Consider the following 22,530-nt stretch of genomic DNA (forward strand, 5'->3'; position numbering starts at 1 on the left):
GACACAAGCTAAACTGTATGAGGGAAGGGAGTGGGCCAAAAAATTACACATAAGTAATAACATATTTCACATTATTCAAAAAGTTTATTGTTACAAAAGTGATACCATCAGCGAAACTAGCTATGGGCAACGCTTACATTTAAGATTCTGAGTTTTGTTTAATCGACTTATTTAAATTTTTGAAATTTAAACAGTTGATATCAATTAAATTATCAGGAGTACTTCAATTTCAATAATATACAGTATATTGTTTCAGCTGCCATATAGTTTTGGGTTCAGTCATTCTTCCATTATTGATATTATTGGCACCTACTTTTTAAATCAAAAACAACAACTATAATGAATAGGAAAAGAATAGGATACTTGAGTTGCAAACATTGGTCTCTACCAGGAGTTACTGGTTAAAAAACAGACTCAGTTGTGCCAAAACAGTTTTCTGCACTTTTTCTAACTTTATAAGGCCATTCACTTCTAGCTGAAGATCCATATTTGCAACACTGTGGTTAGCACTGCTGCCTCACAGCACCAGGGAGCTGGGTTTGATTCCTAGCTTGGGTCACTGTCTGTGCAGAGTTTGCACATTCTCCCCGTGTCTGCATGGCTTTCCTCCAGGTGCTCTGGTTTTCTCATACAGTCTGAAAGATGTGTTGGTTAGTTGCATTGACCATGAGAAATTCTTTCTCAGTGTACTTGAACAGCTAGAGTGTGGCGACTACGGGATTTTCACAGTAACTTCATTGCAGTGTTATTGTAAGCTTACTTGTGACTAATAAATAAACTTTAAAATAAATATGTGCCAGTCACTATTATTTGAATTCAGTGATTACTTTTCATATGTGAGTCTTGGCAAGAAGTGTCAGTGGACACGCAATTGGTACCTCAAACATGGCACCAAACCTGTCTTCATCCACTGTCTACACAGTTGCAGTTTTTATGCTGTTTGTTTTACTCTTTGGGGAATAGTGGGGAAGTGGTGAATGGATTTCTGGGCTGATTATCAGCCTTTTGAACTGTGTGGCTAATTAGTCCTGGCGTCGGACTGAAATCTTGATCTTTTGATCCAGTGGTAGGGCTGCTACCACGGAGTCAGAAGACTTCCTATGCAGTGATCGCTATAGGGGCGGCGGTGGCGTAATGGTATTGTCATCGGACTAGTAATCCAGAAACCCAGGGCAAGATCTGGGCACCCAGCTTCTAAATTACACTATGGTGAGATTTCAATAAAAGCCTGGAATTAGAAGCCCGATTATGACAGTAAAACCATGGTCTATTATTGTAGAAACCCATTTGGTTCACTAATGTCCATTCAGGAAGGAAATCTGCCATCTTAATGGAATGGGTTTTTAGATCCTCAACAGTATGATTGACTCTTAAATGCCCTCTGAAGTGGATCAGCCAGCAATGCCCACAGCCTGTGAATGAAAAAAAAAACAAGGTAATGATTAATATCAAAATGTGGATGACATTTTGTTCTCTAATCTAAGGACACTGAAACTTTTTAAGAGTACCCTGGAAGAAACAATGAGACTGCAAATCAGGTTATGAATCTTCTTAGCCCCAAGGCTCAGTTATTTATTGCTTTTGCCAGTTGCACCGCTGAAGAAGTGAATTATGTTATTTTTGAATCTTTGTACAGTTCTTAAATAGTAAGATGTATATTCTCAAACAATATTAAGGTTTAAAATTATTGGAAGCATTGGGTGGCATGGTGGCACAGTGGTTAGCGCTGCTGCCTCACAGTGCCAGGGACCCAGATTCAATTCCGGCCTTGGGTCACTGTCTGTGTGGAGTTTGCATGTTCTCCTCATGCCTGCATGGGTTTTCTCTGGGTGCTCTGATTTCCCCTCACAGTCCAAAGATGTGCGGGTTAGGTTGATTGGCCATGCTAAATTGCCCCTTAGTTTCAAAAGAACTGGCAAGGTAAATATGTGAGGTTACAGGGATAGGGCCTGGATTGGATTGTTTTTGGTGCAGGTCTGTGGGCCAAATGGCCCCCTCTGCATTGTTGGAATTCTATGAATTTTTGTTATATTAAATCTAGTTGTGTAACTTAGTGGCAAGTGCAAATCATAAACCTTTAGTGACTCTATTTTCCCACTACCACTTCATGTTTGTAATTTTTTTTCTGTTCATAACAACATAGGGATAGTAAAACATCATTCAAACACTCAATCTTGTTTCTGATCTGCATCTCAACTCCATCTATCTGCCTTGATTGCATAATCTTTGCCCACTCTATCTCAGTTCAAAATTTTCAAATTGTTCTAGTTTGAACAGAATTTTGAGGGGGAGAATTCTAGATTTCCACAATCCTGTGTGAGCAGAAATACTTTCTAAAATTCCCCTAAATGTAACTTTTGAGTTCCCCCATCAGAGGGAGAAAACTTCTCTCCATCTATCTTTTTTTATTCACTGGTTGAACTAGTCACCAATATTTAGGATGGATCTGGAATCACATATAGGCCAGACCAATGAGGATGGCAGATTTTTTTCCCTGAAGGGCATTAGTTTCATTTTTTTTTCAAATTCCAGATTTTTTTTATTGAATTCAAATTTCACAATCTGCCATGGTGGGATTCAAACCTGGGACCTCAAGAGTATCACGCTGGGACACTGAATTATTAGCCCAATGACAATACTATTGCACCATTGCTTCCCCTTAAAGCCTATCAAATCATTTAATCATCTTAAACAACTCAATCAGTTTACTTCTTATTCATTTACCCTTAAGAGACTACAAACCTAGTCTATACAGTTTGTTATGATGTGGAAATGCCAGTGATCACCTGATGGAGGAGCAGCGCTCTGAAAGCCTGTGATACCAAAGAAGCTTGTTGGATTTTAACCCGGTGTTGTGAGATTTCTTACTGTACAATTTATTATCTGTAATTTAACTCTTTTCACCATTCAAGTGAATGTGTACTCTTTCTTTCCAAGGCCAATATATCTTTCCTGATGAGTGGTGCCTATACTGAATGCAATACTTTAAGTGGGCCTAACCAGAGCTTTCATCAACTGTAACATATTCAACCTTTCGTATTCTAGTCCCTTTGTGACAAAGACCAACATCCCATTAGATTTTAATTTTCTTTTCATACCCAGTCGATGAGCTTTTAGTGATTTCTGCTATTGTACCATGAAATGTATCTGCTCATAAATAAGTTCAAAATTGGATTCTCCCGTTTTCGGATGCTTTGGGTGCAATTTGTGATTAGCATGTGCCTACTCCTTTCAGCGTGCAAACCCTAGCATGTACAGGTGGCTGGGTGAACATTCAGCAGGTGGCCCAGCAAAGTGCTAACTTGTACCTTCTTAAAGGCAGCCCACCCGTCTTAAAGAGGAGCTGCACTTTTAATAAAGGAAGTGCTGCTGATTACATGTAGTGTAAGTGGTTCTATCAGAAGATGAACACCAGATGGAGCAACAAGCAAGAGGGAGGGCTCCCAAGTTCTCTGATATGGTGCTGAAAACCTTCGACCAGGAGGAAAGAGTCCATATTTCCATAGATGACTAAGAGGTCTTCAAGGTATACTCTTAGCAGGAAATGAAGGGAGGTCACTTTCCAGAGTCTGACCTGGCAGCAGTGTTAGAAGAAGTTCAATGACCTCATGTGGGTGGTCAAGGTCACTGAATACATTTTCAAATAACATCTACACTGCATCAGCAACCCCTCAGAGTGCTCAATGCACCACACTCGCATCACTCACACATCATCAGTCTCAAATAATCAGGACACAAGCCTGCTCAGGTGCTTCAGCTCACCCTTGGACATCGTGAATGTTGATCGCCTGACATCCATATCTTGCTGCTCCATATACCTGCAGTTAGTCAGCTATGACAAGCTCTCAGTCTCAACACTTCTCCACTCCTGGTCTCCTTCTTTAAATCACTCCGCTTGACTGTCAGCCTCACCCTTTATACTGCTCTACTGGGTGACAAAGCAACACACACAAATATTCTTCCCGGTTGGTCATGTCCCATGTTTGTCTTCTGAGGAGATCAGTGCAGTTTTTAGCTGTGGTGCACTGGAGCAGTTGATCGATGAGTCAGGCGAAGTGATATAAAATGATAAATCCTGTTCTTATGAGGGCTATGACAATGGCTGAATGGACACTGTGCAACAATCACCAGGCAGGAGAGTTCCCTTCCAATCGGGGGACACTTCAGCAATCAAGGGCATTCAGCCTTTGATCTTCGGGTAAGCATTCCCCAAGGTGGTCTTCAAGACACACGACAATTCAGAATCGCCAAGCAGAAACTGATAACCAAGTTCCACACGCATGAGGACGGCCTCATCTGGGATTTTGGGTTCATGTCACACTATTTGTAACTCCTACCATTTGGCCTGGGCTTGCAAAATCCCATTAACTGTCCTGGCTTGAGACAATTCATACCTCCTTAACCTGTAATTATCCCTTTAACTCTGTTTTCACTCGCACCGTCTGTACCTGTAAAGACTTGATTACCCGTAAAGACTTGCATTCCAACCATTCTTCACAGTCCAATCTGTAATTATCTTGCAATTGAATCTTTGCCTGTATCTGCCATGTTTGTGAACCCAACTCTCCACTTACCTAATGAAGGACCAGTGTTCCGAAAGCTCATGATTCCAAATAAACCTGTTAGAATGGTGTTGTGAAAGTTCTTATTGATCCTACTCATCATTGTGCAAGTGCCCGTCAATGTTGTAGGGTGATGTTGTGACTGGGGTGCTGGATGAAGTGAACCTTCGAGGAGGCAGCACTTTCTGATGTCTGATGGTGGAATGACCTCCTTTGGATAGCACTTCATCTCAGGACTGACACAAGCCCTTGAGGCATCCTCATCCTTCAAGGCATCAGAGAAATGTGAGTGAGCTGTGCAATGATGCAGTATTATCTGGAAGTGGCAGAGCTGAAAATAGAACAGTAGCAATGATCATGTCCATGCTCTCAATGATGTGAAACTGATTTTTGGCCTTCTCATGACTTTTTTCACTCCCGCTGCATGGTACCCACTGCAAACAGGCAGGTGGAAAAGCCCTGCCTTAGTGTCTGCGTACATTTTGTTGGCAGTCTTATGGAAGGAATAGAATAACTCACAAAGGAAGTGCAATTTTTGTTTTGCCTCATTGGGGTTTTTGCGGCTGCCTTTTTTAACCTCTAACCAGGATTTTAGAGAAAGATCCATGACAAACACATCAATCCATGTCAAATAGTGTCAATGGCATGACAGCAATAAACTTATACTTACAATGATAATTATTTCATCACAAAATGTTTCACTGGATGAATTACTTATGCAGTTCAGTGACTTCTATTGTGTATGAAAATCTAGCAACTGCAATGCAACAACCCAGAAATAGTAATAGAGGACTTAAACCCATAGCTTCCTACCTAATTATATTGTGCGATATAGCAGTGGCAAAGCAATGATTCAAAAATTATACCATAAACTGAATATAAAGCTGGACATGACCAATTTCTGCACTATTGTAATGCCAAGATGGAAATTACACTCTTGGTGCTAAAACCATGTCATATTTTCCAGCATAGGCTTAGTTCATCATTAAATATTGACTGCCAATAGAGTCAAAGCACTAATAGAGCCAATTGTTTGGAAACTCTTCAAATTTCCAGATTTTCTAACCCCTTATGCCACTAGAGTTATAAGTCAGGTTTGAGCAGAGTTTATTACTGCCAATGTAATTGTTTTATATACTGGAAAGAATTCGCTGTACATGAGTGTGGAAAATGTACTAAAGAATAATAACATATTGGAAAACAATTAGAATGATTTTACTGTGTATTTCTACTTTGTTCCGAAGGTGAACAAGAGATATTTCTATGCAAAAAATGTACATCTAGTTTTTCAAGTGACAAAATACAATACAAAATACATAATCTCCTCCACCTTCTTCTGTTGGGAAAAAGATACAAAAGTCTGAGGTCACGTACCAACTGACTCAAGAACAGCTTCTTCACTGCTGCTGTAATACTTTGAATGGACTTACCTTATATCAAGTTGATCTCCTTCTACATCCTAGCTATAACTGTAACACTACATTCTGCATCCTCTCCTTTCCTTCCCTCTGAACGGTACACTTTGTCTGTAGTGCGCAAGAAACAATACTTCTTACTGTATATCAATACATGTGAATAATAAATCAAAATTTTCAGAGTGATTGTATAACAAAAAGCTGGGAAAAGCCACCAATAGTCTATTAGTGGGTGACAATTGTACAATGTTTCCCCTTTGGAAAAGATTTTGAAAATATTAATGAGTTGTTTTTACACATGGACCTTTAATTAAAAGCTTTCCTGTTTCAACACCAAGTTGTCTTTAAGGGGGGATCCTGCTGTGGACATCAATAAAATGTATTGGCTCCTGCACTTCAAGACTTTCTGTCACATTCATCACCTCACTTCTGGCTGCAAGCTAACAGTCTGCATGCGTAGCCAAGCAGCGAGCGTACTACATTGTTAGTCTGTCCCAACTTTTCCTGTACATCAGGAAGATGCAGCGTACAGAGCAAGTTACATTTGTTAGTTCTGAGTAGCTGCCAGAAGTTATGCATGCTCATTTGCTCTCTTGTTGAATTAATCATGCAGACTAATTGGGAGGATTTGGCAGAATGGAAACCGGCTCAGTTACACAACCGCTACAAATAAAATCACCTCTGCAATAAGAAAAAGGTATTGGCATTTATATAGCAATTTATCATATCCTCAAGATAATAATAAAAAGTGAAGGGGACACTCAGTAGACCACACACTTCCTTCACAACGTGTAACTCTATTATATATGCAGCTCGTCCTTGAGGCTACTCCTTGTATAATTGATGATCTGTAACAACACAGTTGAAAAAAATGAATAGTTTTATTGGAATCACAGAATCTCTGCAGTGCAGAAGGAAGACATTTGGCCCATCAAGTTTGCACTGACTCTCTGACAGAGCATCTTACCCAAGCCTTATCACCATAACCCATCTATTTGCCCTGCTAATCCCTCTAAACTATACATTTAGCATGGCCAATCCAACCTAACCTGCATATTTTTGAATTGTGGGAGGAAATTGGAGCTCCGAGAGGAACCCCATGAGCCACAGGAAGAACGTGCAAACTGCATGCAGACAATCATTCAAAACTGGAATCGAACCTGAGTCCCTGGCTCTGTGAGGCAGCAGTGCTAACCACTTGCCACTGTGCCACCCCTTCCATCTTCCATCGCGCTGAGGAGACTTCAGACCTATCTACATCCAACAATCTGCTCTGAAAACTCTGTTCACAATTTGACTGCTGAGACAAATTCCAACACAGCAGCTAAGAAAATCCATAACATTCTAAATAAAACAAGCCACAACATTCTTCCAAAAAAAAAGACAATTTTTCTGATCTCCCAGTGTTAATACATACATTAAAAAAAATTCCAGGATCTGGATTTGGATCCGCACCTTCATCAAAATTAATCAGTTCTTCCATGGACTAACAAACTGGTGGAAACATTACCTTTCAGTGGCAGAAATAATAATAGTATTTTACTTAGGAAACATGCTTGCAGTCTAGTAGATAAATTACACTATAACATACATCAAAAAACTAAGATATAATCTAAATAATCAAGTTATAAACATGAAAATATGTGACAACCTTGTAGTAATAAATATAGACAAACAAATTCAGTAGTTAATAGGGAAACAGTGGATGGGATATTAAAGCTTATTGAATTAAAATGATAGTAAAAGTTAGAAACCATTCTTACATTATCAGCCCTGAAATACACATAAATTTCATCTTTTAAGCACTTCATTGAGGATCCAGAGTATCCTCTGTAAGGAGTAGGGGGACAGTAGTATCGTTCTATCTTATATCTTATGTGCTCAAATTTAGTCAGGCCCCTGAGTTGCCTTGATTGCTCTGGACATGGTACCAGTTCTGAAATTGAATAGATAGCATAAGGGATTTTCTAAACTTCATACAAATGTTCACTGTTCCTGTTTGTAGAGTTTCAAGCTTTGTGACATGCAAGGCATTGTCATATGATTAGTACTGAGAGCCTAAGATCAATCTCACCGCATGCTTCTCTATTCTTTCAATGTGTCAAAGGAATTCAAATCTCAACTCCATTCAGGACAGAAAAGTCAACTTGGTCATTAGCCCTGCCACTGTACTCAATAGGGCAGATTTTGATGGAGCAAGGCATCTTGCTCATTGGACTCCTTCATGCAAATTCTTTGCCCAAAAGATTGCTGGAGGTGCAAGCTGATAATCATATGAAGAGAGTGGTGAGAGAACTAGAGCATCTGTGACTTGCTCAACAATGGGGCAAATGGTATGGGTGGGATTTTACAGTCTCGCTTGTCCCGAAGCTGTAAAATCCCACCCGAGGTCAACAGATCTTCCCATGCTCTGACCGTCACCCGCTCCAATTCCTGTGGTGGGCAGGCCGGTAAGATTTCAGCCTACATCTCAATAATTAAAATCAGATACAGAAAACAAAATATAAAAGAGGAAGTACAACAGAATTATAGAATCATAGAATAATATAGCACAGAAGGAGGCCTTTTAGCCCATTATGCATATATTAGCTTTCTCCACAGCCCAGCAAATGTGTCCTTTTCAAATATTTATTCAATTCCCACTAAAGTTATTACTGAATCTGTTTCCAATAATTTTGCAGACAGTGCATTTGAGATCACATCTCACTGCAGAAAAATTAATTTAAATGTCACTTCTGTTTTTATGCTAGTACCTTAAATCTGAGCACTTTGGTTACAATTTTAAATGAGGCACAGGAACAAAGGGATCGCCACGTATATGTATGTGTATATATGTATGCATATGGCTTTGAAGGTGGCAGGAAACATTGAAAAGGCTATTAAAGAGGCATGAATGGAGGCAGAGAGTACAAAGGAAGAAATGCTAAACTTTTTTAATATATTATTGCCAATTCTGGGCACCACACTTAGGAAAGATGTTACGGCCTTAGAGTGGGTTATTGACCCTTCAGCCACTGGAGACAGTTTCTCCTATCTATTCTATCAAAATGCTTCAAGAACTTGAACACTGTCAAATCCCCCCCCTACTTCCTCTGTTCTAAGTAGAACAACCCCAATTTCTTTGTTTTTTCCACAAAGCTGAAATATTTTATCTCTGGTACCATTCTAATAAACCTTCTCTGCACTCCCTGAAAGAAGCTGCAAAGAAATAAAGACATTTAGGGGGGAATTTTACCTGCACGTCTGCCCAAGGTTCGTACGATCCCGCCCGAGACCAGCGGAGAATGTCGTTCTCCGAGCCTCGCCTGCATCCGGGCTCAGAATAGGCGTGTCGGTAAAATTCCAGCCATATGGTAGGATTCTCCCCAAAAAATTCTAAGTGTCGAATTTGTGCAAAAGCTGGAGTAAATCCTGTTGGTTTTTTCAACAGGATTTTCAAAATGAATCGCCCACACTCTGTGCACTGGCGAGTACTCTGGCATGAACCTCATTAAAGATATAGAGGCAGGGCCTATTCCTGATGGAGAGGCTGGCAGCGTAGCGCTGAGCAGGCCACTATGCATGCGCCAATCTGTCAGCCTGCCAACGTCATGATCACTGGCCAGCCCTGCGAGCCTAACATTCTGTTACTCCAACCCCCCGTACTCCCTGATCACTGGCATCCCGGATGTGTCCAGGCCAGCCTCGAAACCCCCAACCTCTTGCCCCCAACCCTGTCTCGATCTCCCCCCCTGCCCCGCCCCCCAACCCACCCCCTCCCTGGCAGTCCAGATTTCCACCTCTTCTCCCCACTTCCCCCAACAGGCTGACACCCCCACCAACCCCGATGGCCAGCCCCAATTGTTGGCCTCCCTCCCTCTGTCACTGATCCCAAAGAACAGAGTAGCAGCAGGATCCCCACCCCCACCATCTCTTCCAATAGACACCACCCCATTAGGTCTACTACCTTGGCACTGCCTGATGACTGGTTGGCAGTGCCAAGGTGCCTCCTAGGGCATTGCCACTTTGCCTCTTGGGCAGTGCCAGGGGCCAGACTGGTACTGCTGAGCTGGCAAAGCTCAGGGGGCATTCCCCCTCACCCCTGACTTCCTGGGGGCGCCTCGACGGGCCCCCTTCACTCCAGCGGGGTTGGTCCGCCAGCTCCTCGCAAGTGGGGAATTGATGTAAACCCCGCTGTAACGAAACACTCCTGGCAGCGGACCCAGAGACTCCAGTCCCAGGTCCACTAATGAGATTCAAATTCTAATTTCAATAAATTATACAGCTCCACTCCAATTTCTGGAGCTGAGCTGACAATGCCAGAAATCTGGCGGCCAGATATGCGCGAAGGCTGTGGTGCCCAGCGGTGAGTCCACTAAATGGCCTCCACTTGAGTCTTCTGGCCGACTGCACTGCTAAAGCAGCAAAGCGGGATGGGAGAATCGCTCTCATTGAGTGAGTGGGCAAGCTGGAGTATCAGGATGATGTTTCCCTCAGAAGGAAAATATGGACAATGTTCTTTTAATGGTGTGAGATTGGGAAATGTTTAAAATCAGAGAGGCTGGGCCCCACTGTAAACAAATCACAGAAAGTTAACATACAGGTACAGCAAATAATTAAGAAATGAATGAAATGTTAACCAATTTATTACAAATGAATTAGCGTATAAAAGTAAAGAAGTCTCATATTGGGTCTTGATGAGACCACAGCTGGAGAACCGTATAAAGTTTTGGTCTCCTTATTTAAGGATTGGCATAATTGCCTTCGAGAGAGTGCAATGAAGGTTCACCAGACTGATCCCTGGGATGAGGGGATTGTTCTGTGAGGAGAAATAGAATTCACTAGGCTTATTTCCCTACAGTTTGGATGGATGAGACATGGTCTAATTGCATCATATAACATTTTTAAGGGGTTTAACAGATAAGATGTGGGAAGCTACTTCCTCTTACTAGGGACTCTAGAATGTGGGGTCACAGTTTCAGAATAAAGGGGCAGCCATTTAGGGCTGAGATTACTTTCCTTCAGTCAGAAGTCTGTGAATCTGGCACTACCCCAGAGAGCTGTGACTGTTAAGTAGGTTCAAGGCTGAGATCAATAGATTTTTGGGTTCTAAAGATATCAAAGGATGTAGAAACTGTATGGGGAAGATGGAGTTATGATAGATGGTCGACCGTGATCTTACTGAATAGCAGAACAGGTTTTAATGGTGGAATAACCTACTCATTTTCCTACTTCTTATGTTAAGAATGCAGCCCAATCCATCACACAAACCAACCTTCCATCCATTGACTCTGTCTACACTTACCGCCGCCTAGGTAAAGCAGCCAGCATAATTAAGGATCCATGCACCCCGGACATTCTCCCTTCCATCTTCTTCTGTCGGGAAAACGATAAAAAACTCTTGCGGTCACATTCCAACCAACTCAAGAACAGCCTTTTCCCTGCTGCTGTCAGACTTTTGAATGGACCGACCTTGCATTAAGTTAATCCTTCTTTACACCCTAGCTAGGATTGTAACACTACAATCTACATTCTCTCATTTCCTTCTCTGTGAACGGTATGCTTTGTCTGCACAGTGTGCAAGAAACAATACTCTTCACTGTATCAATAATAAATCAAATTGAATCAAGAATTAGCTTTGTGCACTTTTCTGCATTGCCTTCAATCTTCTTTGTGTTCGAGTCACCAAAACTGACACCTTGCTAAAGGAAGGTCTGAAATACTGAACAATTGGAGCAAGGCTTTCACTTATTACTTCCTACTGTTTTGATATACAGTTCAATATAACAATGTTAAAATTAAACTGGAACTTGATAGGTCATCTACAGCAGTAGCTAGGAATGGTTATCTTTAATAGGGAAAAAAATACATGTTGGAAAGGAATAGAAAAACAGATATGAGTTTCTCAGACTAGAAAGAATTCAGTCAGCAGCTGCTTTTTATGTATTGCACTGAGACATACCAGCTTTCCTGCAGAGATAAGGTCTGAGCTATATTTGCTGCTGTCTGTAAATTAGTCCCACACTATTCTCCATTTATGCTGCAGGCGACCACCCACAATTAACATCCTCAGAGCAGTTAGCTATGAAAATGAACGGACTACATAAATGTCAGGCGACGGATGACGATACTGACCTTTGTAAAATCACTTCAGTTACTCGCAAGGAAAATGCTGTGTGGAACTGACAGGAAGGTTGCAGTTTAACACTAGTCCACAACAACATGAATCTGAAGTTACGCTAACTGGAGCAGGTGTAGTGCTACAATTAGCTCTGACACTGCCTGAGAGAGAAAGAAAAAGTCAAATTTCCCAATCCTGATCACTACCCAGTGATTTCTACTATTACATTCAATTATGTGCATAGATGTCAGATAAGGGAGGATCCAGTTCAACCTCCCTGCCCAGATGGCTGACCAATACTCAGAACTCAACATAGACTTGGATCTCACTGAGAGCGGAATGGAGATGGTCCAATATTGCATGAGGATCTAGAAAATAAGTTTAGCATGTCTGTGGCACTTTAACATTGCCATTTCATTAATATTTTACTTCTGGGCCGACAACAGATACACCACAGTGCACATGATGATCTGCACGACACACTCGCAACTCCAGTATTTAAAGGTCCAGTCCAAGAATGCAACTTGCAGGAACTTGGAGATGGAGTCAATGGAGGAAGGACTTCAAAATTGGAATCAAGGTGATGAAAGGCTACACTCCTCTTTAACGACGCTTCATCTGATGTGCTGTGAGAAGCTGGAAAAAGATAGTCTTTCTTGGAATTGGTCTGAAGAATAAAAGCAAAATGTTGGAGATTGGAAATAAGAACAGAAAGTTCTGGAAATACTCAGCATATCTGGCAGCATCAGTGGAGAGATAAACGCAGTTGATTTTTTGAGTTCAATATGACCTATCTTCAGAACGCAGGAAGAAGAAGTCAGTTGCTGCCACAAATGGCATAGCTGGAGGGAACTGTTGAGGCCTGAGCAGGCACATAGCACCACACTCCTGGATGCAGCATAAGAAGTGCTTTAGTAACTTTATCAAGTCAGGAAAGGTGAGTGTGGTTTTACATTCACCAAAAGTCTGTTGTGTGCCTTGTCCCATCCCCTCACTGCCTTATCAAGCTGACTATCACATCACTCCTCACGTTTACTAACATTACACATGCATCCATCCATCTATTTCTGTGCTCTTTTTTAATTCATTCATGGGACATGGGTGTTACTGGCTGGCCAGAATTTATTGCCCATCCCTAGTTGTTCTTAAGAAGGTGGTGGTGAGCTGCCTTCTTGACTCACTGCAGTCCATGTGCTGCATGTTGACTCACAATGCCTTAGGGAGGGAATTCCAGGATTTTGACCCAGCAACTGCGATGGAGTGGCAATCAGTGAGTGGCTTGAAGGGGAACTTGCTAGTGGTGGTGTTCCCATGTATTTGCTGCCCTTGTCCTTCTAGATGGAAGTGGTTGTGGGTTTGGAAGGTGCTATCTAAGGATTTTCAGTGGATTGCTTGTTTAGGTCTTCTTCAAACCATCCACCACTGGTATTCACTCTCATGCTTACACAATTTTGTGCCATTCCCCGATCACAATCCTTACCAAATGTGCTGTATCTATCAGATAAATACATGGTATTATCATCACTCACGGATCTATTCTTTTCTCCATTGTAGCAGAAGGGAGAGGGAGAGAACCACAGAACCTCCATAGATTTCTCAGCTCACAATGCAGAGGATGAAAGGCGAGAGACTGGACATCTAGGCAGCCCAGGCTGTCAAAGGTGGGGAGATCAGGACCTTCCAGCTACTTAGTGACACAACTAGATAATATTCAGTCACAGCACATTTTACTTCATTTTTTTATCTGGGCCTGCCCCTTCCTTCTTGCAGCATGAGTTGACGGAGATTGTGGAGAATGATTCTTCAGAAGAACTGATTCATTCTGAAGGCCTACAGTCTCAGTGTTCATGCTTATCAGGCACCATTTCAGATACTCAGTGGAAGCAGTTAGGTTTTCATTTGGTGACTCATTTCACAAGTGAGCAAAAGCAGATGTTTGGTGGGAGCGACGGCAGTGACGGGGTCTGTGTCAGAGGATGTAGCCCTCTCCAGATTCACTCAGCTGGATATAAATGCAATACCTGGGGCTGTGGATGAAATGGTGGAAGAAGGTTGAAGGTAGAAGGAATATGTGATGTATTAACAGGCCTTTGAAGCGCACACTGGAATTCTCTCCCTACCAGGGTGGTGGAAACAGGGATGATAAATGATTCTGAAATTAATTTGAACAGGAACCCCAGCAGTGGCAGAAGCCCCTGCTGACCCTCGTCCCTGGGATCAGCCCCCTCCCAGAGGCAGCCTCTTCCCCAACAGCACACCACCCGCCCCCCCCCCCGCACCCCTCCCGAGGTCTGCCCCAATTGCTGCTCTTTCTCCATCCCAGACCAATCCCAATGCAGAGTGGCAGGGGGACCCCCCCATCCCTCAATCCCCACCAATCACACCTATCTTTCAATTGTAGGATTGAAGGGCCAGTTGGCTCCTAGTTTCCATATTTCAATGGATAGACTGGCAACTCAGTGGAGCATCAAACACAGATATAGAATGAAACCATGCAGCCTCTTCAGAGCATCAACTGTCATTATTTCTTTTGTCCTAAATAGGATGGTAGCAACATTTCTTCTAAGTTGTGTGCATGTGCAATCAAACAGGAATCCAGACTGTGCCACATAAAGAGCAAATAGGATTTCCACAACCAAAGCTCCCTTTAAGATGTGACCTTCTGTAATTCCATGGCAATCTTAAAGGGAGCATGCAGCTTAAAAAGCGTTCTGCGCAGAATAAAGAGGAATTCAAGGGAACATTGGATGACAGGTGCATTAGTCTTGGCCTTACAGTGTCATACTGATTTGCTCTAATGCCTTCCAGTAGAATAGCAGACAATTGCAGCTTAGGAATCAGAGGGCTGATGCTGAAAGGGAATATGGAGATGGGAGCTCCACTTGCAGCCACCTTGCATTGTTGCTTCCCCTCTACTGCCGCAATTAGGACTGAAGATGCTGCCATGTGCATTGATCGTCGTGTCTGCCTCTACACAGCTGGAGATAGAGAAGCCTTTAGCAGGACCCTCATGGCCTCCAAAGCTCAGAGAACTTTTACTAAAGGAATTCAGTATTCAGGGAAGTGATTTGTTAAGCCAGCCTCTGTCTCTGCTGAAACCATCTTTGTTGCAATGTGTCTGAATGATAGGAAAAGGAAGAGTAAAGCTCTGTAGTTGCACATAGGTATTTGAGAAAACATTATGTTTTTTAGTTCAATCACGTCAATTTCATCCCTCATACCACGTTCAACTGTGGCTTATTTGGTAGCACTCTTACCTTTGAATGCGAAGATTGTGAGTTGAAGTTCCAGCCCAGGACTTGAGGAAAAAGTTGAAATTAACACTCCGTTGCAATAATGAGGGAATACCTTGCCACTGGAGGTTCTGTGTTTCAAATGGGATGTCAAACTGAGGCCATGATAAAATGAACAAAATAAACTTCCACCCAAGATTGAATTACTATTTTATGGCAATGTGGCATGCTTTGGGATGATTCAAACAAATATGCAAACAAATTATTTTACCTTTAACATAAGTCTTTGATTTTGCAACCCACATGCATAATTTCTATCTCTAATTGAGTTTTATGACCCTCTTCCCAAAATTTCTAGTTTTTAGCTTGTATGCTAATATGGTAATAAGACACCGTGACGCTATCAAGATGTCCAGAGATAGGTCATCCATTGTTCAGTGTATACACTTATAACTCTGACCTTGAAGTTAAGCATAGATTGGTTTTTAATTGCAGTTAACTTTAAACTTGTTTCCTAGATTCTTAATCAGACTTTTCCATTTAGCACGTTAATTAAAACCTACATTCCTAAACATATGAATTATGAGTGAGATATTTGCAACACTGGCAATGCATGGTCACCATGCTCAGCAGGAAACAAACGTTTTTTTGTTGCGTGCAGATGTCTGCCATTATCTGACACAACAATCTGAACACCCTGAAAAACTGCTGTTCTGACATGTCAAAGAATCTCACCCTCTGCTTTTATGCACTCTGAGTTGTCGGTATTGCCTGTTATGAGTTGCATCTCTCTGTTGCTTCTACTGTTATCCAACTGCAGGTTTCTGAACAGCACACAACTGCTTCTGCTGCCCTTTGTGAATTTCAGCTACAGGTCTCTCATCTGCTGCTGCTGGTGCTGCTGGCCAGATTGCCTGTCATCTGAGATCCAATTCAAAGCAAAGTGCCATCCATCCTGATGGGATTCAGAAAACTTCCAACGTGTAGAAAGTAAACTCTCCACAAAAGTATTGTGAACATAGGCTTTTCCAGTAGTAGAAAGAATATGGCTATGAATGCTGAGTATTTATTGCATATATCCATGAGTTTGATTCAGCAACCTGAATCACTATTCATGCTTTGCTTTCTCAGACAAGTTTCAAGAAGCTTGGGATATTGTTGGAAGCAATATTAAATTTAAAAACAAGTTAAAACATTTCTCCCGTTGTGTATTTGGACAATGGCACTCATTCCTGTTGCTCCTCTGTTTCCCGCTCTACATCGCATTACATCACTTCTTGTATATTTATTACAGCAGGGCTCTACAGTGAGCCAGAAGAGACAAATATAATAACGTCTTCTCCCCTTTAATTTGAATGTCCCTACAACAACTTCAAAATGAACAATAGGCAATGGGTTAGTCACTACTACAAATTCTGGAGGTCGTTGCTCCCTGAATAGTTTGAACTTCTGAATTTTCTGAATCCCATTAGGATGGATGTCACTTTGAATTTGATCTCAGATGAGAAGCAATATGGCCAGCAGCACCAGCAGCACTATAGTGAATCTCTGGCATTTCCATCTTCACACTAATGGGAACTGCTGGCACTTTCACCTTCACACCAGCAGTGGCTGGTTTAACTGGCGTTGACATGGCAACTGGAGGTTGTCTTTAAGCCTGAACAGAGAGTGAGGCGTTGACTTCCTCGGCCCTGTCTGGTGTAGGGGTGGCAGGAAAGTCCTGACTTGATGAAGCTGAATCTAAACTCTCAACAAGCTCCAATTTTAGCAGAACTGTTTTCCCAATTGGTCTTCACATCAAATAATGCCACCTGAAGTCTGGACAGTGTAAAAAGCAGGTCCAGTTTGTGCAAGGATGGTGGCAGACACCCATTTCTCCCCTGAGGTGTAATTCTGAGCCAAAACTCCATGTCTGTAGTGGAAAACTTTTCCTTTCTCTTGCTTTCCCACCATTCCATGTGCTTGTTGTTGTTATTGCACAATCTCCTTGGTTTTGGAGGGTTTAGAAGATCAAATGAAGAATGCTTCATGAGTCATGGCAGGTGTGGTGTTCCGATAGACCAGTTATAATTTGTTGAAGTGTTGGATAAGCGAACTTGTTCTTTGGTTATTTTTAAAGTATGTTTCATGGTTTGGGTGAAATTTTCTGCTAATCCATTAGTAGCAGGGTGATATGGCATGGATATAATGTGTTAAATATTTTTTTTTGTAGGAAGTTCTCAGATTCCTGCAAGACAAGTTTATGTTCTTTGTCACTCACCAGTTGTTCTGTAAATCCAAAGCAACTAAATATTTCTCCCAGCTTCTCAATGGTTTTCTCAGGTCAGGTAAATGTCTTTACAGTGACCTCTGGCCACTTGGTGTAAGCATCAACAATTACTAAAAACACATGTCCTTCGAAAGGTCCTGCTAAATCCACTTGTACACATTGCCAAGATTCTTAAAGCAACTTCCGTATATGCAGGGATGCTAAGTGTAGCAGCTAACTTACTCTTACGCAGGAAGAACATGCTCTAGTTTGTTCTTTGAACTCAGCATCAAGTCTAGGCCACCAGAAATAACTTTTTTGCCCTTTTCTTCATGCGTACAACTCTGCCTTCAGGTAGTTTCTCTAACACCCATCTTCTTAGTGATGGTGAGATAACACTGAGCCCTCATGGAAGACATTCTGACTGTACTGACAGCTCCATTCTCCTGCAGTAGTTGGGTTTCAGAATTGTTGCCAAGTTTGGGACAAATCATTCATAATAATTCAATAATCCCAGGAAGTAATATAACGGGCTTTTATTCTGTGGTTCTATGTGATGGCATTAACCTTAGAAGGATATTTGCGAAGGCTGATGGCATTAATCATATGCCCAGCATTGGCAGAACTCACACTTTTCCTTACAGACTCTCAGACCATAGTTTTTCCAATTTCTGGAGAGTAGCATCCAAGTTTCAAAGGTGTTCCTTTTCATCTCTTCCAGTGACTAGGTGTCATCCAGCTAGCATTGGACTCTGTTTAGTCCACTCAAGATCTGATCCATTGCCCTCAGAAACAATGCAGGAGCAGATAGAATACCAAATGGCAACCTTTGGCACCAGAACAAGCCCTTGTGTGTCACGATTTTCAAAAGTTCCCGTGACTTCTTGTCCACATTTATCTGCAAGTAGGCTGGGGTCAGGTCAATTTTTCTGAAATTTTGCCCTCCATCAATCCCACAAACAGATCTCAGTGTGAGGTAATGGATACTGTTCAGCGCATGACACTAGATTTGTGGTGACCATAAAGTTCCCACAAGTCTTCACAGAGCCATCTTTCTTGACAACTGGCTTGGTCCGTTCGCTAGTACTGACAGGTTCCAAAACTCCAATCTTCACAAGCCGCTCCAAGTCAGCTTTCACCTTCGGCCTAATTGCATATGTTATAGGCCATATACCTTGAAACATTTTGTTTGGCTTCTGTCTTTTATTTTTAGTTTGACTATACTGTCCTTCATGCTTCCTAATCCTCCATTGAAAAAATTAGTGTGCTTTTTGAAAGTTTTTGTGAGGCTTGATTCTCCATTGGTCATCACATCATCTGCTCCTGCATTTTTTCCACTCCAAGTGAGCATACATTGATAGACAAGCTACCTGTCCTGATGGCATTGTGCCCAAGCCATTGAATGTACCCCAGTTAAACATGGGAATTGGCGATTTGGAGCTGGCTTCCCAATATGTTCACATTTTTCCCAATTTTCATCCTCACCATACCAGCCCGAACACACTCACTCCTTAGATTTCCCTCTTCACTAACTCAGTTCAGACATTTGGAAATCATTATTTGGGCGGAATAACAAAGTGCAGCCAGGACCGATGGAACATTGCCCAGCTGGAATCAATGCCTTCAGTAGAGGAGGGGAAGGGGGAAATAGCACTAAATAGTAACCATTCAGTCACAAAGAAACCAACAGCGTAAATGATCCACTTTGCACTTAGAGCTTCAGTACACCAGAGTATTGGATAAAGAGGTTTGAGCTCCTGTTATGTAGCCAATCCAATTTTCTATCTATTATTTTTAACGGATGGAAATTTGGGTGGACCCCTTACATTTAATTTCTGATTATACATCAATAAATATGAAAGTACACATTCAGCACATTTACACATTATTACCACATAATGGATTTAAATTCAGTATTTCAGGATCATCTACCTTTTTGTTAACTTATATGTGGAAAAGTTGCTGCTTCCTGTTATTTCACGATTTCCATAAATATAATGGGGTCGAAACAGAACCTCATTGAGTACTCTACAGGTATAAATGGGATTGAATTTCGCAGTCCAATGTCTTGCATCCCAAGAATGCCTGAAAAATATGCAACCTGAGATGAGTCGGAATATTTTTCAGGTATCTGGAGTTGTCACCTAAAGCAGAATGAGCAAGCTAATGGCAGTTTTGGGACCACCTCTATCAAATTGCTTTGAATAGTGGAAATGGCAGGTTTGCTCTTCTGTGTGCTGGACCTGGATACAGACCAGCTAATAGTCACCATGGGAAAGGTAAGTGTAATAATTGTGTTTTAAATTGATGTCTAGCCAGAAGTAACAGGAATTATTTTCCAGGCTCCACATCGCTCCTGATAACTACTGCCAGATGCGATTGATTCCTTTCCACTACCTTCTTCCCAACTTACTTGAGGGCCGCTGTCAGTGAGGCAGATGGCTGAAATTGAATTCTTCAGTAGAACATGATTATGTGGCTGAGGCCCAAAGAACAATTTGTCGCGACCCTTGTGTTTCTGCCTTCATGCATGGGGACCATTCCCGATATGAATGAATGGCTTGAAAAATGGTTTAACTAATTTGTAAGCTGCTGGTTGGAATAAATATTTATTAGAATATAATAAGCATGACACATGCATGATTCAGGCTGATGGAGTTTGCTTCAGAACGCATTGATTTTTAACAGTGAAGTTTATATAACATGTTGCATTTTGCATCTGTCATCACACATTAGAATCCACATGTGGTCCCACATGTTTCCTTAATTGAATGGAACATGCTGAAAAATTAATGGTGTACCTGAAAGTTTTCATAAATAACCCAATGTTTATTATCAAATGATTCTGTGACAGGATACAATGGATACTTTGCTTTAGAGGACAAGTTCTGAACAAAGTGAGAAAAAAATGAAGGTATTGAAGGAAGAATAAATAAACCATAATTTGAATTAAGTAATTGGGTATCTAGTTCAGTATCAACGACTTGAGATGCATTCTAAAGTTCTCACTTTTAATATATTGTCCCAAATATGGTTAAAAGCAAATTAGTGTGGATGCTGGAATCTGAAACCAAAAGAGAAAATGCTGGAAAATCTCAGCAGGTCTGACAGCATCTGTAAGGAGAGTGTTGCGAAGGATGGGTCTGGCCACACTGCCGCGGAACGCTCCGAGTAGTTGGACCATACCACAGCACCTGTCCTTTGTGGAGGAATTTTTCCGGGAACACTCCTTTGACCACATGGCGATTAAGCAGTGGTCAGCGCGTGACGTCCTTGGGGCCCTGAGAGAAAAGGAGACGGTGGATCCTGTCGGAAGGTTCCCTGAGCGGACTGTCAGTGTCATCTGGCAGAACGCCTCATCACCAGAACTGACAAACAAGCACCAAGATCTGGCTTGGCTGGTGGTGAGAAGGGCACTCCCCGTCAGATCCTTTATGCACGCTCGAGGTCTCAACATCACCGCACGCTGCCCTCGAAGCGGCTGCGGGGCTGATGAGACGGTCGCACACCTCCTTATGGAATGTGCCTTTGCAATGAAGGTCTGGAGTGAGATGCAGTGGTATTTGTCGCGGTTCATCCCAAGCAGCTCGGTGACGCAGGACTCTGTGCTCTATGGGCTGTTTCCGGGGACGCACACCGAGACAAATATCAACTGCTGCTGGAAGGTCATCAACTCGGTGAAGGGCGCACTTTGGTCCGCCCGAATCTTGCTGACCTTCCAGCAGAAAGAACTGTCCTCGACCGAGTGTTGCACACTGGCACATTCCAAGGTCCAGGACTACGTGCTGAGGGACGGGCTGAAGCTTGGGGCAGCCGCCGCAAAGGCACAGTGGGGAAAGGCCACACTGTAAGGCCTTTTAACAGAGGCAGACCGAGGGCCCGGGAACTGCAGAATACCCTCGACCTGCGGAGCTGTGTGCCAATCTGAGCACTAATGGCACACAGTAATTAATTGAGGCATGTAGAAAGGTTTAGGTATTGAAATGTAATCATTGTAATCAGAACAAATCTGTAAATATTGAGGCATGGATATAGTTTTTTAAGTTTTGAAATGTAGTCATTGTAGTTTGTACGGATCTGTAAAAGTGTTTTGATTCCACGTTGTGTTTGCTGCTCAAAGCCCTGTATATTTGAAATAGATTAATAGAGTTTTTTTTTATGAATAAAGTATATTTTTGGTTAATAAAAAAAAATCTGTAAGGAGAGAAAAGAGCTGATGTTTCAAGTCCAGATGACCCAGCTTTGACAAAGGATCATCTGGACTCAAAACGTCAGCTCTTTCCTCTCCTTACAGATGCTACCAGACCTGCTGAGATTTTCCAGCATTTTCTCTTTTGGTCCCAAATATGGTGTCTTACTGAAGGGGGTTGATTAAAAGTAACAATTGCTTTTGATTAAAATTAATGGTTAGGACTGACAGTAAACCAAGCTTTACTTCAAGTCAGAGGTTTGAAGAGAAATAAAACTTTTCAAATGCATCTCTTAAATTAACACTTTTCTTTCATTGGTATAGAGCTCCCTCTCCTGTTCGACTATGTTATAAATAAGGCAGGTTGGCAAGTGCTTGAGCCCAAGAACTAAAGGCTAAACTTACTTTGTGCCTGAGCCTCCTGAGAATTATATACAAGAGCAGTCAGCATCTATCAAATCCTCTACAGGCAACTTGTGCATTGTGGGAGTCAGGTGTTTGCTTCACAGATAGAAGCCTATTAGAAATGTTCTGGAATGCTATTGGAGTGGGCTGCAATTGGGAACCAATCAAGGATGAAATGCAAATCAATATCTCCCCCAGTAAGTAAACACTGAAGGAATTAGATTCCACACTTTTGAAAGTTAATTTTCAGAGCAATAAATGTTGCTTGACAATAATCAAACTGTAATGTGCCAATAAAATTTACTTCTTCCCAAAAAATTATAAGTGCCGAATGAGCGTGAAAATGGGAGAGGATTGTGCCCACCTTTTAGGTGAGCT

The 22,530-nt window shown here is 41.8% G+C and overlaps 1 protein-coding gene across 1 annotated transcript in view; it reads right to left on the bottom strand.

Annotated features, from left to right (window-relative positions):
* Positions 1-5,991: 5,991 nt before the first annotated feature.
* Positions 5,992-22,530, bottom strand: part of LOC145343432 (uncharacterized) — a 62,971-nt gene continuing 46,432 nt past the window's right edge. The window contains exon 4 of the mRNA XM_080189661.1: positions 5,992-6,088. Within this exon, the coding sequence (XP_080045787.1) occupies positions 6,015-6,088 (74 nt within the window). The 3' untranslated portion in view covers positions 5,992-6,014. The remainder of the gene's footprint in view (positions 6,089-22,530) is intronic.

The sequence above is a fragment of the Carcharhinus amblyrhynchos genome, chromosome 5 (genome assembly GCF_965287045.1).
Source record: "Carcharhinus amblyrhynchos chromosome 5, sCarAmb.v2.hapA, whole genome shotgun sequence".
Lineage (NCBI taxonomy): Eukaryota > Metazoa > Chordata > Chondrichthyes > Carcharhiniformes > Carcharhinidae > Carcharhinus > Carcharhinus amblyrhynchos.